This window comes from Amblyomma maculatum, chromosome 2 (genome assembly GCF_055883805.1).
Source record: "Amblyomma maculatum isolate TAMU_Amacu chromosome 2, ASM5588380v1, whole genome shotgun sequence".
NCBI classification, from domain to species: domain Eukaryota; kingdom Metazoa; phylum Arthropoda; class Arachnida; order Ixodida; family Ixodidae; genus Amblyomma; species Amblyomma maculatum.
In genome coordinates, this window is record NC_139345.1 from 115,628,302 (window position 1) to 115,647,881 (window position 19,580).

Genomic DNA, 19,580 nt, shown 5'->3' on the forward strand with positions numbered 1-19,580 from the left:
GCAAGCCCACGGACTTTCAAGGGAGCGGCGCTCGTCTCGTATGGCGGCCACATCGTGACTCTTGAGGCGTCGGACTGCAACAGTGCCCGGTGAACAATTTGGTGTTTGTTTATGTAACTCTCTCGTGTTTAATCTGTTGTAAAGCCTGTGTTATTGAATCATTCTGTAGTTGCATGCTTAGCGTTCGTATTCTGTGAACCTCTCGTCTGTTGTATTTCAAGTGACCTTGTGTATTCCTTTGTATCGTCTCTTGCTGTGCATAAATTGTGTTTTGTTTGTTACTTCTGACTCCAATCCTTTCTCTGGTTTGAACCGGCGACCGCTGGGCACCAAACGACCACCCCCTTCTGTCACCACAAGGTAGTTGAATTCCGGCTGAGCTTGCCACGCAGGTCGAGGGCATCTCCTTTGCGACCGGAACAGCTACCCCCACTCACTCAAAGGGTGTCTGGGAGTGTGCGCACCGTTAAGGGCGCATCGTTAATAATACCCCCATAATTATTAACGGGTGACAGTCATATTTATTCAATTGTCGTTCGTCGTGACTCGTTAGACATATTGGTCATTACAAGTCATTGGTAGGTCATTTTGGTCATTACTACTCATTACAAAGCATTTTAGTCATTTCTATCAATTGTAGTTGTTACCAAGTCATCGTTAGACATATTGGTCATTACAAGTCATTAGTAGGTAATTTTAGTCATTACTAAGCATTTTAGTCATTCTTAATCAACTGTATGGTTATTCGTTAAACATATTGGTCATTTTAGTCAGTACTACTCAATACTAAGCATTTTAGTCATTTGTAATCAATTCTAGTCCTTCGTCATTAGACATATTGGTCATTACAAGTCATTGGTAATGGTAGATCATTTTAGTCATTGCTACTCATCACGAAGCATTTGATTCATTTCTAATCCACTGTGGTCGTTACCAAGTTGTCGTTAGACATACTGGTCATTAGAAGTCATTAGTAGGTCGTTTTGGTCATTACTACTCAATACTAAGCATTTGTCATTTCTAAGCAATTGTAGTTGTTACCAAGTCGTCGTTATAATATTGGTCATTACAAGTCATCTGTCATTTCTACTCATTACTAAGCATTTGCCATTTCTAATCAATTGTAGTTGTTACCAAGTCGTTAGATGTACTGATCATTACAATCATTTTAGTGATTACTACTCATTACTAAGCATTCTAGTCATTTGTAATCAATTGTAGTCATTAGACATATTAGTCATTACTAAGCATTTTGGTAATTTGTAATCAATTGTGGTTATTACCAAGTCGTCATTAGATATATTGGTCATTACAAGTCATTAGCAACTAGGTCATTTTAGTCTACTACTCATTACTAAGCATTTTAGTCATTTGTAATCAATTGTAGTCGTTACCAAGTCGTCGTTAGACATATTGGTCATTACAAGTCATTAGTATGTCATTTCTACTAATTACTAAGCATTTGTCATTTCTAATCAATTATAGCCGTTACCAAGTCGCCGTTAGACGTACTGGTCATTACAAGTCAGTTTAGTCATTACTACTCATTACTAAGCATTTTAGTCATTTTAATCAGTTGTAGTCATTGCAAGTTTTCCTTAGACATATTGGTCATTACAAGTCATTGTAACATACCTCTACCAGTCGCTATTATAACCTCTATTAATCACTCACTATCAAATTTAATCTGTCTTCACATGGCGGACATTTCCTGACACCTCCGGCTGTCTCTTTCTGCCAACGCACCATGAGCCTTTTCGCACTGTGGCCTTCGCCTAAAAAGACCACACGGTGTACAACATTGTATTAGACTGGAATCCATGCAGTCGAACTGTTCTTCATCCAAACAAATCATAGCAGAGATCGAAGACAGCGCGTGAGATACCGCCTTCTTGGAAACGTGCATCAAAGCTCATGACATCTTTCTGCGTGCCGCTCGCGATTCACGCCAAGGGAGATCGAACCGTCACGCGGCAGGCCAGAGCCGTCGACTGTTCGATCAGTGGTTCGATCATCAACGCAGCAACCACGAACAGCAATTGAATCTATATCACTCGCCTGTCACAGACCCAGTAGACTCTGTCACCTCTGCGTTTGTTCTGCAAGTAGCGGTATCCATCCAACAGCATCACGATCATGCCTTTACTCGTCTCCGAGAAAGACGGCCGCCCCGTCGGCAATTCCATGGCGGCAGATTCGACGAACGCGCGCGGCGTCGCGGCACCACGACAGAGCGCCGAACGCGAGGCTGCTAGCTCGGCGTCAGCTCGCCCTCGGCAACTGGCCTCCCCTCCTCGAAAGGCGCCGGTGGATGCGACCGGTCGGTTTATCGACAGCTAGCGTCGATAAAACGCAGCGGCCCGGTCGATGAGACGCGGCGCTCAGTGCGCGCGTGAATGCTAGAGCAATGCAGGTAGGGCTTTTTTCGTCGACATTTGGAGACATGCTTCGACAGACATGAATGAAAAACACTCGAAAGGCCCGCATCCCCGATCGACCTAACTTTGCTGCAAATAAACCAGCATAAATTGCTGCTAGAAGAGGCTGAATGACCAGCAGTGTTGCCGAATTGTGGGAAATTTCCCATTTAGCGGAAAATAAGGGAAATTTATTTTCAGCCCACTGAAAATGTGGAAACTTTCTGCTGCTGGAAACTGCTGTTACATATATGATTCCCTTTTAGGAAGGTCCAAAGTGGTCAGCGTTTCATAGTCAAGTGTGTAACATCTTTTCAAATACACCGATTCCCAGAACGCATTCAGATACATCCCGAAAAACTTTCTGTGGTTCTGCAGCCAATGTCAGGGAGGACGATTTTTGTCCTCGTGCCGTGGACACGATCAGGCCTCAGCCTCGGTGTAGAGCTAATTCACTTGACGTCATTGCAACTTTACTGGCAACCATGGCCACGGCCGGTCTCGGGGGAGAGCGCGCGCTCTTTCTTACGGCCTTCTCAATCGCCGCGGGAACAATGGGAATGTTTCTCCTTGAGTTGCGCTCTCCGCCACCGCAAGGGACGCGACCAGCTCACTGTTCGCTTCGCATCTGCTTCAGCGGCGGCGGGTGGCTTTTGCCTGGTTTCGCGCTGTCGCTCGCGAGTTTCGTGGTTAGTACAGCCCCGAAATTAAAGAACACAGAACGTAGATGATGCAGCGGCATGTCGTCAACGTACTACACACGTGAACGGATATAAAAAAACACTGTCGTTCAGCAAACGCTCGACAAGCATGGCATACATTGCGGCATGGTAGCTACTTTTGTCCATTTTAATCCGAATTTTTCCCAAGCCTGTACATGAATAAGAAAAAAAAAAAAAACTGAATGAGCAGTGATCACATCGAAGCTTCTTCAAGGCTAACATGACAGCAACTCGTCTGCTACAGCAAAACCGTCTTTAGCGCTAGATGCGAAACTATTCATGTAACACCGAAGATGAAAATAATTTCATAAAAATGTAATGTAAATTGCAAAATGCTTGCATGATATAAAAGATTAGTATAACAGTCAAAGTAAACGTTGTAGGGTTGAGTTTTAAATGTTATTACAATTCATATATTAGCCAATGTGTGGTATTATACACATTATTTTAATTTTGCAAATAAACATTGCTTTAATGAAATTTTTACATGATATTAAGCTTGTTATGAAAGCACTAAAAAGTGGTTTGATATTCATGACACCACTTGTGCTCGATCTGGTAAAAAGAGGCCAATAAATGATGAATGACTTACAAATGAGTTCACCTGCTATTTCGAAAGTATGCAAGAAACTTTAAAGCGTTAAAGAAGGCCACTCTAACTGAAGACTCATTTCAAGCCCTATATAGCGACCCATTGAGGCTCTCTCCGGGAAAGTAAGGTTAATGTGCGAAAGGGAATGACATATGCTAGATGCGAGGGCCGTAACAGCTAGCGGCACATGACTACATTGTCAAGACAGACGTTTCATCTGAGAGCAAAATCAAAGCACTGAAGGAAGTGATGGCATCTCCTACCATCCCATTTCCCACTGTCACATATTTCGGTTTACCTTACGCCGCTGAATATATCGTTTAGTTAATCAACTTCGGGTGTGATGCTTGCTCTATTCTTGAAACTAGCGAAAGAAGCAGCCCCATGTAGTACGCTCTTCTACGAGGACAATATTCTAGTGGACTGCATTATCCGAAACCAGAGCTTGTTGCCCTATTGGACAAGCTTTTTTTTTTTTTTTTTTTAGAAAAGCTGCCGTGCACCTACTATACACACAAATGTTCTCAAAGTACTCAAGATCCTAATTCTGTCAGCATTTCAGCATTCAACACTGAGTTGCCCGAAAGGAATTAGCAACAGCTATGTTATTAGGTCCGCTTCTTTGATATTTGAAACATTTCTCAGAATTCTTCTCAATTAATTATACCAGGAAAGTGACAGAGAAGACCGAGAGGCCAACTCCTTATGTGCAGAAGCTGTGCAGGAAGATTTTGAGACTGAATTTTCTAGACGCAGGTCGCGTTTTGATGAATTGATGAACATATAGTGCAATGTGTAACTTTTAAGGACAATTTTTTTTATTGTTTGCCGCTCTTTTCGATTATGCTTAACTGTTTATGCCGATTTCCTTGATTAAAGGTAGTCGCGAGACTACATATACATCTTCGGTCTTTCAACTGACTGATATGTTTTGAATGAAGCTAGAACAGCCCACTCCACTCGACAAGTGAAATTTTTACTATACGAGTAAATTTTTCTTCTTTACTCTGAATCTGAGACGTGCCATGAATTTTTGCCCGTGCCTCTTCTGATCTAAACGAAAACGGTAGCGGTTGACAGAATCTCCACCCAACAGTTCACCATGCACTCACGTCAGGTCGCGCTACACCTGCTTAAAACATTCAAAGGCACATTGCATAGCCTGGTAAATTTAGTTTTGTACAAAACTTAGGGGTAAAAAATGTTGAAGTGTACCCGAAGCTTCATTCGACCGTGCACGGCCGCCCTGACGAAGGAGCGCGCGCGTGAGCGGATTGTTGACTGTATTTTATTCCTCGTACACGATAAATATTCGATGTTGATTACGGATTTTGTATAAACCATAAGGGCGAAATGTCAGGACCTGCCGGTTGCAACTGACGCGGGCGAAGCTAAAAGCGAGCTCGCGTTTCCCTTGCGCGTGAACGGCTGTAGCGGAGGAGCAGCAGTGGGGCGGTGGCGACCCCACCGAGGCGCGGCGGGCGGTAGAAACAGACCCCATTGGAGAGGCCGTAAGAGAAGAGAAGCGCTCTCTCCCTCGAGACCGGCCGTGCCATGGCACGCACAACGCAACGTCGGAGAGGGGGAAAGCGAGAGAGAGAGGGCATACGGCGAATCATGACATGGCGTCAGTGATATCCGAGCTCTGGCTGGACGGCGTTGCAAACGGCGTCTCAAGCGCCCGACAAATGAACGGCGCGCAGCAGGGAGGTCGCCGGTAGTCAGGCGCCGACGCATCGTGAACATTTTTTTGTGCTTTTAGTTTCGAACCGCCCAACGTTATGGCGTCTCCACAATACAGGGTTGCCACAACTGCCGCCTGCTAAACCTGATAGTGAATATGGTCTATAGGAGAATGGGGTAATTAAGTTAAAAAAAAAAAAAGTTGCGGGGTCGCTAGGGGGTGGGGTTAATTAATGCAGGCCGCAAAGTTGCCGCTATAGTTTCTAGATATCAAGTATTTAGATACTGTCAGCCTGGGGGAAGTCCAGCACTGCATGAAAACAATGAAAATGAAGCAATTTTCTTAATATCAAGATGCTGCTTTCAGCAAGGGGTAAAAAAATAGGATGTGACATCCAGCAGGCTCCTTCATTAATACACAAAGGAGTAATCCACCATGCTGTTGACAGCAGACGGCGGGCAGCGCAGCCAGGCTGAATTGACCAAGTGCCTTGTCATTTTCAATGGCCCACCGAGCAAACACGCGGCTGGTCGTGCGCTGCCCTTAGGTGCGTGCAAGATATTGGGGGATTCCCGATGAACGTATGCGTCGACGTTGCACCCGAAAAGTCGGGCGCCCTATGAAGAAATGCAAAGCAGTGCGGCGCGGACCTGTTCAAACTCCCTATGAAGAAATGCAAAGCAGTGCGGCGCGGACCTGTTCAAACTAAGTGTGGACGACTGACCGCACTATGCGTCTGAATCTGGGGCCGCCCTTTGACATCGCCGACATTCATGATTTAAGTTCTGGTGACTTGCTTTATACTTTCCCGGATTGGCGTCGATCTCGTGTCTGCTGGCCTGTGCGAGGCATTCGCGTCAGCGTCACTGGAGGGATTCTTTGACTTCTCACATTCATGCATACATATTTTTGGCATCTTGAAGAACCCGCAGTCGGCCTGTCCGATCGCGCCAGCATCGTCTGCGCGCATTACGAACCATGTAGATAAGGCAGTTCGGCATTGCGGTGCTGCATCGTCTGCTGCCAACGACAACAACATGGCGGATTATCCAGCATGCATTACTTCATAAAATTTGGGTGTATCGGAATGTCATGAAATGTACTCCAAAAATAAGCGGGTGAAAGAAGGAAACAAACCAAAAATACCCTATGTTGCCAAACTAGTCACATTCATTAAAAATCCAATTTATTCCATGACAAGAAAAATATTCGTACAGCAGTATACACACCCGGTGTTCGACCTGTAATAAGGTCAATTTAAATCGAGCACAAGATTAATTAAATCTGACCACAATGATGATGATGAACTGTGAAATACACACAATAAAGAATCCAAAGTGGCACAAAGAGAGACAGGCATACAAATACAGAGCTGCAGATGCTGAGTGATCCCAGAACATGGACAGCTTTTGAGCAGCTCGACACAGTAAATGGCACACGTTTTTAAAACAATGTTGGAAAATCCCCCATCTTGCAAATTACATAAATGCATGCAAGATGCTGCAGCTACAAAATATAACGAAGCTTTTGCATTAATTTTCGCACCTCCAGAACTGCAAGCTTCCCACCCGATGTAATAAAATGTACAACACTTGTCAAACAAACCATGTCAATAAATAAATGGAAGCAGAACAGAATCCAACTAACTGCAATATAAAAAGAAAAACAACTGTTTCTTCAGGTGCTTGCAAAACTGAGGTTCTAGACATGTCCAAGTGCTTTTTTTTACTTTCAGACACAGCATGAAACTTGCTTTCAGATGAGAAATGTGAGACACATATTGCACTTAATAAAGAAAGAAAAGCAAAACGAAAATGCTGTGTGAACTATGAGGAATACTTTTAGCCCACACAAGGAGGCACAGCAACTTATGTAACAAAGCCACCACTGAAAATTCTCGCCGTGCACAAGCATAAACCTGACGGCATTCTTAAACTCCCCAACTTTTGACCGTACGGACAGCTAAGCAATCACACAGTTTTGGAAAACATATGCTTATAATCAACACAGTTTCTCGAAGAGTTATGGCAAATATGAACACAATGTAGATGGACTGGTTCGTACTGTGAACACAACTGCAGCAGCCCAAGGATGGAGAAAAAGAACAACAGAAACTAAACAGAATAACCTAAGAGATTGCAGCAAGAAAAGATTGAACCAGCAGACCAATCAGTGTCAATAGCACAAGAAAAGTTACATGGCATGACCACACTTAAGAAGTAAAGCTTAGAAGGGCCCTTCCTTGTTGACACACCATCAAGTTCAGCACCTTTGAAGTTACAGAAAGGTCCAAGAAACTGGGACGGCAAAGACCGGCCTTGCTCTAGTTCACCCAATCCACACGGTTACAAACAACTTCCCTCACAAATTACTTCAAAAACTGCAACATGCAGATAACGTATGCACAATGGGCACACCACAATGAGATGACACAAATGATGCAATGAAAGCTGTGAATTGCGCAGACGTGCAGTGTGTTTCTCTGAGCATGCCACCCACTGGCATTGTTGGTGCAGGGCTGGTGAAATGAATGCTGCGCAGTATTGGTATGAAAATGCAAAATGAGGTGGTGCCTCTAGGAGATGCGTGCAACACCAAGGGCGTCCCGAAGCATGAAGTCACGCAGGGCCCAGAGAGCATTGACAGCATTGCCGTGGCTTCCAACCCCATTGCCAAGCCAGTGGGTGGGCAGGCGACTCGTATCGTAGATGGGCGTGTTGTCCTTGGTGGCTTTGAGCTGGGCATCCCAGTTGGTCACATGTTTGCTGTCAGGCTGCAGGTTCTCGATGTACCTGTGAGCAGGGTAAGGCAGCCAGCAACATACTCCCTTTCTGCCTCCAGGAACAGGGTTTTGTTTAACTAACTGGTATTATGACTGTAGTCTACAACTTCGTAGGCTATGAGTGCCTGCAAAAGAGGCGGATGCGAGACCTCTTCCTCTTCCTGAGGAAGAGGTGATCTTCTCTTCCTGATGAGATACTTGAAAGCTAAATTCATATTCGAAATCGACGTGTTCTATTCTGTACTTGTATGCGAGTTTATACAAAGTATGTAGACAAAAAAAAAAAATCAAAGTATTCATGACCCCCATCCCCCTTAATACCTCCCCATTCAGAGGAAGTGAGAACATTCATTATCAAAGAGTTGTGCACAGATACGGAAAAAAGGTCACCTGATGTAGGCGTAGGTGTGAAGAAGTTTGTGGGGATGAGGAGGTGGGGCCACGAAGATTGGTTCCAAGATCCGCTCTGGAGGTGGCAGTGGTGCTCCAGGGACTGTGGTGTGCATGTAAGAAACAGGAACGGATGCAATACCTCCCGTGACCATGAAAACTCTAAAAGAGCACCTTCAGAAAGCCACTGTGGTGCAAGTGTGTCTGTACGCTACAATCGAACACAAGAACAAAATGTGTCCCAAATTTTAACCAGTACTGCGGCAATGCAAATCACTCATTGATAAGAATGGGGCAAGCAATACCCCCCTCCTTGAATATGTGCCCTACAGTTCAACACAACAATGTCAGAAAATTTTCCTATGAAAGCTAACATTTACTAAGCTCTTTTCATCAGTGTTAAAGCCAGCTAAGTGTGCAGTTCAAATTTTGCTACTTGCTCACAAAAATGTGTGAAAAGGAAACAAGAAAAGCTGCTTCATCTTGCAAATGCCTTGTACTCACTGCATGGCTCCATGTTTAATACTACAAGTTACTTGCATCAGTGCCACTACTGCAACTGATATAGACAATCTACCCCAACACTGAAGTGCAATTATGCAGTTTCCTGAATGACTGCCTTCCTTGATGCAAAGCTGACAAATCTGTTCACCACTGATGAATCAACAGCTTCATTACAGTATGAAGGAGCTGTACAGCTTGAAAGGTTCTACCCTCTTTGAATTACCGTAAAAACCCGTATAATAATGCAAGGAGTATTTTTGGGATAGCAAAAATGGGAGAAAGGTTCTCATCCACGTATATAATGCGAGTGAGAAAAGGTCACCAAAAGTATTTATTTGAACCGCATTTCCCCGTTGTCCTGCGAGTCGTACACGCTATGCGCTTTCACGCCCAATGCAACCCTACACCAGACGTAGAATAGTGCCTCGAATCTTCATGCCAATGCTCGTTCGTTCTCCTTTTCATGCCGACATGCTCGATCGGAGAATTTCACGCACCATGAGAAGAGCAGCTCACATTCGCCAGGCAATCGTGAAAGCCACAGAGTCCTCCGGCTGCTCTAAAACCAGTAGACCGCTTGCAGCTCGGAAGCGGAATGACAGCGCGCGAGCCCTATGCCATTACGCGCCGCTCTCTCACCTGTTTACGTCCAGCCCCGTGTGCCAAGGAAGTGTTCTCAGATTCAAAGTTTTCGCAATTGTTGCCACCTAGTACATTATCGTCTGCCAGAAGTCCCTAGCTAGAGACATATTTGAGTATAAAATCTTTTTCGGTACCTCCAAACGCGTTTAGTACCCTGCATTTCTCGAAAGCGTAATCAACGGTCTCCTTGGGAGTACTGATCAAGCGTCCGTGATTTGACTGTAGGACATTACCAACACACCTGGAGAGGCCTGCGAGAGACCTGTGCAAGGTGTGAGAGATCGTGCGAGGTGTGCTCGGCACGCTTCCAGTCGAGTGTGCGTTGCGGGCACCGTGGTCGCGACAACTGCAGGGTCAGCACGGTGAAACCGAAACTATCAAAACAGTAAGCCGACACCATCGCTAGATACAGCCTCCTCTAGCTGGAAGCTTGGTACTGATAGTGATGATTAATAGCGAGGCCAGAACTGCGAATTAGGCTGAAATTTGTTTGGATCCGCATATAATACGAGGTGAAAATCTGGCATGATAATATAAGAAAAAAAAAAAAAGTGTATTATATGCGGGTTTTTACGGTACATGCAAATTTGTATAAATAACTGTTCATTACCAAAGCGCTGTCATCTCCCTCAATACACGCAGGTCGGCTGCAAGCCACTGCCAAATGCAACAAAAAAATAAAACCCCGCTAAACTTCTGTTTCCGAGAAAATTTGTCACGGAAAGCAAGAAAAACAAAAGAAAGTACCAGAAGGCAGAAATGAGCAGGTGCTGCACAATGCTCCTGTTGAGTGCTGGATGCCCCTTTTTTTTTAGGATTAAGAACTAAGAACTTCTTAGTTTCAACAAGGAAACAAAAAAAAAAAAGGAAAGGTAACAGTATGCCAAATTCAATTTCAGATATTCAGTTTGAGCCGAAAAACGTCAGCGTCCTCGATATGCATGCCAAGACTAACTGGCTGTCAAGTAGGAGCTACAATCAGTCAAAGCCGTACGTTCTGAGATATGTAGTGCTATGCTATTTTACGTGCCTCTGCAGACTGGGAGGCACCACACTGTCACTAAACATTGCTAGTGTAGCGCTGTTTACTGTCATCACCTGCTTAAAGCAGTCACTCTAAAAACCCTTCTGCACATAACACTTGAAACCATGCATAAGCATCACAGAAAAAAGAAAAAGGCCATGATCTGGTCACTGAAGTGGTTAAGCAGCCATTCAACTGCTGTCAACATTCGGACCACATGGTTCTACCCACGGTGGAGGAATGCGCTGTTTGCGTTCGATGCAACGCCGAGGGGACTCTTTTTTTTTTTTTTTTTTATTGCAATAGATGGACTTCATCGCTATTTACGTAATAGCGGTCTGCACATCCGAACGATGTTTATCACTTTTTCTTTCATTCATTGTGAATTTTCACGCTACAAACAACGTCAACACGGTTCTACCTTACCCTCCTGCTCAGCATATCACATATCCAGCAATAACGTGATAATACCCGTTTTAGAAATCAACCTCCACTTGCGTTTTTGTATAACAGTTAAGTGAATTTATTGTGGCTAGTTCTTTTTTGTGATAATAGTATCTTCACCTATAAAAGTTTTGACCATAATTAATGACAACTGTATTTGCATTTTAATTACAGTTAAAAGAAAAAAAAAGCCTAGGCCAAAATACCAAGATGAACTGTCTCACTTTTAGCTGCACAGAAATGTCATCTCGCATTACTGAAGGAAAAAAAAGTTACTTCACCTGCTGAAAGCACAAGGAGGAAAAAAAAGAAAAAAAAAAAAAAAAGAAAGCGGCCCTCTAGAGTAGAAACTGAAGAAAGAATACCAATTTTTAAAAAAGTAAAAACTGAAAGGTGAAACCTCTGGCAATGATGAGCACAGCATTCTGGCAGTAAGCCCTTACTTAACATGAACAACATGCAAAAAGTATCTTGAAACATTAAAAAGATGAGAAATATACTAGAATTCAAAATTATTGTAAGGCAAGTGTTGTCATAAATCACGCAGATTTACACACACAAGGCAACGGGAAACTTGCATAATAATCATACCTGCCAAACTGTAGTGACATCTCCTTATGTTAGGTGTCAACAGCAAACTTGTCATGCTTTAATGTCAGGACATGAGCCCAACATTGAGTGATGATGCAGGCATGGTGAGATTAAACTGCATAACTGCCATGGTGCTTTGGTAGAAACCACAATGTTTGAACTCCATACTTTAATGAAAATCTTTAGACTGCAGTATTTTTGGTGACTGTAATTTTTAACAAAAAAGATGTAAATAAGTGCTTTCGCACTAAACGACACCTATTTACCAAGACAATTATATGTTAACAGAGCGCAGGTGTGACAGGGGACGACTAAGAAGCAAGATATGTGTACGTCCCCTTCATGTTCCAGAAGTCATTAATTCTAAAAATTGACTGCCTTTGACTGGCTCAGTTGTGATCACTTTAGTCGGGAAGACATATTTCTTGCTTTGTAAACCTGTTTTGCAGTGGTAGAGTATAAATAAGAAGTCAAATATTACCACCCACAGCCATAAGTGACAGGACTCTAACCTATACTGTTTCAACATGTCAAAAACTGATGCCGTGGTCTTGATGCAGGTAACTAAACCTGGCAGTAAGTTGCCGATTCCGAAACCCATGAAACTCCTTTAGCATAATACGGATCCTATAAGATAACCATGTACACCTGAAAACATACAAGGATCGGTTACGTACGCATCACTTTAGAACATGCTCAGAAGCCCATTTTGCTGTGCTCTCACAGCAAAGTAAACGATGGTTTAAGTTTGTATTCTGTGCTCCCAGGTTGCACCCTTACATGAGCCTCCATGAACCTTCTTGTTGCATAACATCCAGCTGTCTACTAGTCACAACTGCACAATTGGTGGCATAGGGTTTCTTACTCTTACCTAGAGGGAAAGCTGGGGGCGCTGCACTTCAGCCATCATGGGCACACTAAGCATCGTGGACTGGTCTGCTACTTGGTGCGGGCAGTCAGAGATCTTCGGCAACATATAGTGACGTTACTAAGCTATCTCATCACAATCATCATCATCATCTCAAGGCACGAACGTACAGCGCAAAAGCCGTAGTAGCAAAGGCGCAAAACTAGACGACGCCAATAAAAGGTTTCTGTTTTCCGAAATGCCACTAAAAGGCTTCCTAAGGTGACTGAGCGACGAAATATATTTTCAAAATATTTTTTGTTTCCTTTTTAAGCATGCTTAATAGGTACGAAATATTGGTTTCCATGCTGCTAATAGGAGAGAGAGCTTATTTTGGACGAACTTCACATTTCCATGCTGTTTTGCTCGCTTTTTGCAATTTATAGTCTTAATATTGAATTTTGGAGCATCTTTCATTGTAGAACAACATTTATCTTTGCATTATTTTTGGCCAAAAGTTGTAGTTCTGAACTCCGTAGCTCTCCGCCCCATGATGTTTGGGTGCCCATGGTGGCTGAACTGGTCATCGGGAAGCTCCATGCAGACTCCCATAGATGGCGGCAAAGCTTTCCCTCTAGGTAAGAGTGTAAGAGTAAGAAATTCTATATGACTGGTGGAGTTCAGTCCCTCAACTGCTTGCAGAGAGTGAGAGCACAGGAATTTATTCAGTGTTTACTCTCGGCCTCCACACTGGCTGCACCTGGGCAGTGATACTCCCTCCAGTTGCCTACCCTGAGAAAGGGGGTGTACGGGCTGCGGTGACATGTAGTAGTGGTGAGGCGGAGTGAACGCCCCGGGGTAGCCCTGCTGGCTCATCGCTGTGTGCATGGGGGAGGACCCATAGAGGTGGTGCGGGGGCGGGGCATGATGGGGGGCAGCCACAGGAGTGGGCGGAGCCACTGGAGGCGGGGCGGTGGAATAAGGCATGCCCGCTGGATGACGACACGGCAGGCCCCGCAAGCAACAAGCAGTGAAAACAGGACAGGATGGTGGGAAACAAAAATAAGAGAAACACAAACCAAACAAAAACAAATAACAAAACGTCAAACATAAAATTACGTACAAAATCAGCAGTGTAACTGCAGGCGAAAAGCACACGCCCACAGCAATCTGGAGTCAATGACAGCTCAGCCAGAAGTTAAAGCTGCTTTGACAAAAGGAAAAAATAAAATGACAGCTGGTTTTAAAGGCAATAACAGAGATCACATGCAGTGATTCAGATGCCTCATTCCCTACAACAACCATGAGACACTATTTGATGCAAATGGGCTGAACTGCAGCAAGTTATGAAATGCAAATGACAGCAACCCCACGATCCAGCTGAACAATGCAACAAGCTCTGCCACAGGAAACTCCCCTACAGTGCTCTCGTAAATAACCCCATGTAGAGCAGCACGTGTATAGCAGTTAAAGAGATGCTGAGGTAATGTGTTAATCATTGTAACTTTTGATGTGTGTCAAGTGTTCTGTATCTGATGAAATGCTCCATTTCACACAGATGTGAAACTTTTGCCTGTACTGTACTGTAGGTACTGTTGTGCCTACAGAATGACATAACATGACTCTAGTGAGCTTTTCTGTCTCGAGACCCTGCTTGGAAATCACTCAACAAAAAAATTGCATTAAAATGGTGAGTTTAGAAAGCAACAAGTGTGGTAAAGAGTGCTAAAGAGTGCTAAAGACTAGAGAAGAGAGGCTACCGTAGAAATGAAGCATTTCAGGGTTATAAAGTTGCTACATCAATTTCCTGTATGAGCTTTTCGTTCAACAGTGGCACTAAAACTGTGCACAGAATTATGCTTTGCAGCCCCACTGATTATTTTAGGCACAATAAGTACTCCTCATGCAGCCATTTTTTTTTCTTCCGATCCCAATGCCCTCCGAGAATTTCTTGACTTAGCCTGAGAATCATCGACTCCAGTGCTGTGGTAGCAACAAAATAAACATTAAATCAGGATGGTACAGGACGAAACAGAAAGAGAACTTAGATGCACACAGTTGTGTTGAAAACACATGCTCACAAATCAAATAGACACTGCTGCAACCACAAACAATGCAAGCAAAAACAATGTGAGGCATGCACACTTCACTAAAGACGCACTGTTTCATGATTACAGCATGCATGTGTTCTATAGCACACTGATAATAACAGAGAGGTGCATTAAAATTTGATGCAAGGGTCACCGATAAAAAAGAGTGAATACCGCAGGATGCAAAAGAGAAAAGAAATACCAATGAGAAATTACTTCCTCACTACACGTCTCCACCATCTTTAGAAATTCCACTAACAAATGGACTAAAAATGTTCCAACTTTCAGTCGATTGCTCTGGCTCCACCCTACCATCTATGTACGTATTTACATGATGGCAAACGCACCTGATTTATAGATCTGAAAATCTGAAGCGGGCATTAAATTAACAATTGAAACTAAAGCATAGCACTGACAATAAAGACAAGATCAAACAAAATATCAAAGAGATTATGGTGTGGTTACAATTTTATGTAAGCTCTAAAGCCTTTCCCACTGCATACAAGCATACAAATGCAGACATGCAAATGCGTAAATGCAGTACTAGCTATCCTGGTTTGCTTAGTTGGTATAGTGACTGCCCGGATAGGCAGTGGTGCTGAGTTCGGATCCCAGACCATGACGACATGTTTCTTCAATTGCGAAGTTTCTGTCAAAGCTGTAGTACTTTTCATTTTAGCAGCATGACTATGCTTGGGAAGATGCAAAAAAATAATCATTCCCATGTTACAAATTTACTCTGCCTTGAGAGATTCCCCAAACACACTAGGTTAGGGCCGTAGAGACAGTAAAACCTCACTGATCCGGGCTTCAAGTGAGGAGGAAAAATATCCGAACTATCCAACGGCAGGCTCAAAACTGCCAAAAACAATACATGTAAAAGTAAACTTTAGTTCATGAAAACCTGTGCAGTGGTCACCCTCTTTAAATGTAGTAACCACGCAACAAGGACAATTTTTTGCTGATCATTCAAAAGCATTTCAAGCAAATTATCAGGAGTGTCAGACGCAGGATCAGTCCATAATGACTAAGGGCTCCTCCTCAACAAAGGTGGCCGCTGTCACAACTATCTGATCACGATGCTCTGAAAAAAAGTTATAATGTAAACGGGGCCTTTCCATTGTCAACATGCCTGCTATTACGTGCATGTAACAGGAGCATGGGAAACAATGTAATATGTGGTTCAGGAGAAAGAACATTTGGATGACGACTTTAGGACCCACCTGAATGCCAGCTTAGGGGCGTGTGAAGGAACTGCTTCGGACAGCACAGATCAAAGTCCTATGAATTTCCTAATCAATGCGGCCAAATTGACAAGGTTTTATTGTGGAAATTAAGATAGCAATGTAGTACTACTGGCACATGGCTGCTACGTTTAAAAGGTTTACTAGACACTAATGCACAGGAAAATGTATGCTTCACGTGAGCCACTTTTTGCACATGACAAATTTAGAGGTCTAGCCCTAACTTTTTTTTTTTTGAGGAATTGTAATTAAATGTGTTATTAAGATATCGTAGTAAATTAGAAGAACATTCAGAAATCTGTTGCAGAGCTAACAAGATGAGCAGACACACAGCCAAGACAACATCCTTACCTGGTGTGGCTGGGGAGCCAACATTTTTCCTGGAGAGCATCAGATTCCTGTTTTTCACTTCGGGCATGACTATGCGCCCGGCGACCTTGACGTGGACCTCCCTCACGTGTCGCAGCAGCTTCTGAATGCTTGGGAACGGCCTAGAAGCAAAAAAGGAGAGAGGGCACGGGAAGAGTAGAGGACCTTCGAGATGCCATTGACAAATGACGCCACAGCCTTAGACTAAAGCGCTCGCTTTGGAACGAAACAAGCCTGACATGCCCCTTGCCTAGAAAAGTTTACAGGAACAGATGCAAAAAATAAAGAAAGAAAGAAACATGCACCCTTCAAGGTGCATGCCTTTGGTGAGATTAAAGCATTCTCAAAAACTTGCTATTCCCCAAGATATAACTAAAAAGACTGCAAAAGAGAAGCCGCCATACTGATGACATTGAAATGAAAACTCTATCTAAAGAAAGCCAATGGCACCCATAACTATGCACACAGAGAGTAAAAGCTCAAGTTAGGGAGCCCAAGTTAGGGAGCCCAAGTTAAGAAGCCCAAGCTAAGGAGCATAAAAATTCAGTGAAGCATCACACAATTAGCCAAGAAACTTCCAACGCATTTGAACTTGTTTTCCCACAATTAACATTACCAAACCGCTCAGCAATGCAACCCCATTCTGAATACATTCATTTGCTGTAGTTCTCCTTCCCAGCAGTTCAGCACTGGAAGGCTCACAATAAAGCATGTTCAAACTGGTTTTGAGCCGACCACAAGTGAGCTCGTATATTTGCAGCTTGAAAAGGCACTCATGCACTCACAGAAAAATAAATACCAAATAACCAATACGGTCAAAAGTACTAATCTTCGTCAGTTTGCTAATGCATAAAGTCTGCCTACTAGAACATCAGTGGCAAGCTGCAAGTGTAACACAACTGGAGGTGTGCAAATATCAGATTCCTGGTTCAAAGTGAATATGATTAGTAAGAAATGAGTGTGAATTGAATACTTTTGAATAGTTTCGGACACTAATACATATTTTCTAATCATTCTAAATATTAATACTGGTAGTTTAAATTTTAAACAAATGCTTTTCCACAAGTGCATATATGAGCAGAAGTACAGAATAAGTAATACATGTACTGCAAATCTTATACCTGCTAATGATGAGCATGACTTGGTATAGCTGTAAGGCCTACCCAGCATTAAATAAGGGACGACAAACTGTGCTCTAGTAATCTTGTTACAGATTAACTAGCACCTTGTTTACAATTCTTTGAACATACTAACTTTGTTCAGTAAATAGTCCAATATGACAGTTTGGCTTAATGGTTACACAACAGAGGACCTTAGAGAATTCAGCCATGATGTGCTTAAGGTGGACACGAGTGACATCAGTGGTCAATTGTTCGAGATGCAAGTCGCAGGGTACTGCCGACGAAACATAATGGGATGGCTCATGAAAGGGACACAAAAGATGCCAACTTGAGCTACAACGCGAGCAGGACTATCCTTTCTACGCTCCCTCATGTGCCTGAATGACTGTGTAATAGAAGTCCAAATGCAGTATTAATAGCATGCAGCCTGCTTAACCTTTGCACATGGGTTCCGGCAGAACTACGAGCCCGATAATGGGCCCAAACACTGTCGCACACTGAAGACGAAACTCCTCCGTACAGATGTCATGGTTTCGCTGCCTGCACAGAGTAAGCTGGATGCTTTGCAAAGGCTAAGTTTGAGGTTTAAGTTCTTTTCGTTAGGCTCTCTTCTTGTCCCCTGTGAACAAGATACCCAGTTTCCGGATTCTAACACGCTTGATCCCAGATATACTGAACCCATATAGCATATCGAAATATTGTTTATATTAAGCAGTCAAAGGATCCCTCTGAAACTACCATGCTAAATATGACAACTGAATGAGTTCATTAAACCTATCTAAATGAAAAATTTCGTATATTGAACAGTGTGCCACACCCCTGCAAGTGCTGTTTCTCCTAATGGCGCTGCCGTATCGTTTTCTGTGCATGGAGCAGTGTCAGCCTACCAGGCGTGGTTCATGGATGCCGCATTAGCTATACGAAGCTTCTGTAACACTGCATAATGTGAGGAATGTGGGATGTGATTGGTAGCAGCCTCTGGTTAGGAGGCACCATTTTTCCCATGAAACTGGTACCATGCAGGGAAGCCAGCCCTTGGTAGAATGTTAGCCATACGGTGAAGCTAACCTAGCCGGCTGAAGGCTAATAATAGGAGCTTGCAACAGGCCCACAACGCCGCCGAATGCATCGCAAGAACCAAATGTACCACAATGTTAGTAAAAAAGTGTTGCACTCACGGTGCAATGGTAATATCATTAAGCCTATCAAGCTAGGCGATAGCTGGCTGCAAAGCAACGTCTGCGACAGTTTCGATGTGAACCACGCTAGGCCTAGCGACACCCAAGCAAGTAGCGTGCTGCCAGTACGCCAACAGGCTGCACATCGTTGCAGAACAAGCATCCCTAGTGTAAGGGCAGTAGGCTTAGCTTTAGGTTGCAGGTTATTTTGCTCATTCATGTGTTTTATATCAATGAGCAGAGTGAAGTGGGCTAGTTGGAATGGGTTCATGTTGTCCTTGTTTTTTATGCAGGTTTGTTCTTGAGAAGTTTTTTTATACGTATATTGAACTAATGATGCACTGAATTAAAATTTTGCCGATTCCTTTCGAGTTCAATATGTTTGAGTTGATATATCGACTATACAAAAGAATTGTGAAGAATAACGTAGGTCACCGAAAAACAGTTGTAGCAATGCACATGAGACAGAGTTTCGCTGTTCCGCTATTGCTTCGCAAGCCCTGCTTCCATGCGAGCCGAATCTCACTGCCGTGACCGAAAAAAAGGGAACATTGCTGGTACCCGTTTGCTTTTGTTGATGGCATGTTCACAGCCAGGCCTCGATTGCATCATGAATCGGATGGCCCGGTGCTGCACTTTTCTGGCATGTGAGCAAACAGCCGCCACAGCTCCACACTGGCAGTCAGTGCATTGCTCTCGTGCACGACTTAACATTGCCACACGCTGGCAATAGCTTCGAGGAGGAAATATCAAGTTATCTGGTGTAACAAGTGCGAGTTACTTCAACTGGCGAGTGCCGCCTGGATGCACAGCAATGTCTGACCGCTAGTTCAGGTAAGCAAGATTTTTGTAAGCTCCAAGCATTTAGGAGATTCATAGAGTTTGAATAGTAAAAATATGACGCAAAGTGTATCGAATAGCAAATACTATTTGCAAACT

The 19,580-nt window shown here is 43.5% G+C and overlaps 2 protein-coding genes across 2 annotated transcripts in view; both read right to left on the reverse strand.

Annotated features, from left to right (window-relative positions):
• fbp (fructose-1,6-bisphosphatase) overlaps positions 1–2,291 on the reverse strand; it is a 68,742-nt gene extending 66,451 nt beyond the window's left edge. Inside the window, exon 1 of the mRNA XM_084592158.1 lies at positions 2,059–2,291. Within this exon, the coding sequence (XP_084448284.1) occupies positions 2,059–2,186 (128 nt within the window). The 5' untranslated portion in view covers positions 2,187–2,291. The remainder of the gene's footprint in view (positions 1–2,058) is intronic.
• Positions 2,292–6,584: 4,293 nt separating this feature from the next.
• LOC146199628 (protein polybromo-1-like) overlaps positions 6,585–19,580 on the reverse strand; it is a 50,776-nt gene continuing 37,780 nt past the window's right edge. Inside the window, 4 exon segments of the mRNA XM_084595149.1 lie at positions 6,585–8,207; positions 8,588–8,690; positions 13,431–13,631; positions 16,325–16,464. Of these exon segments, the coding sequence (XP_084451275.1) occupies positions 7,991–8,207; positions 8,588–8,690; positions 13,431–13,631; positions 16,325–16,464 (661 nt within the window). The 3' untranslated portion in view covers positions 6,585–7,990.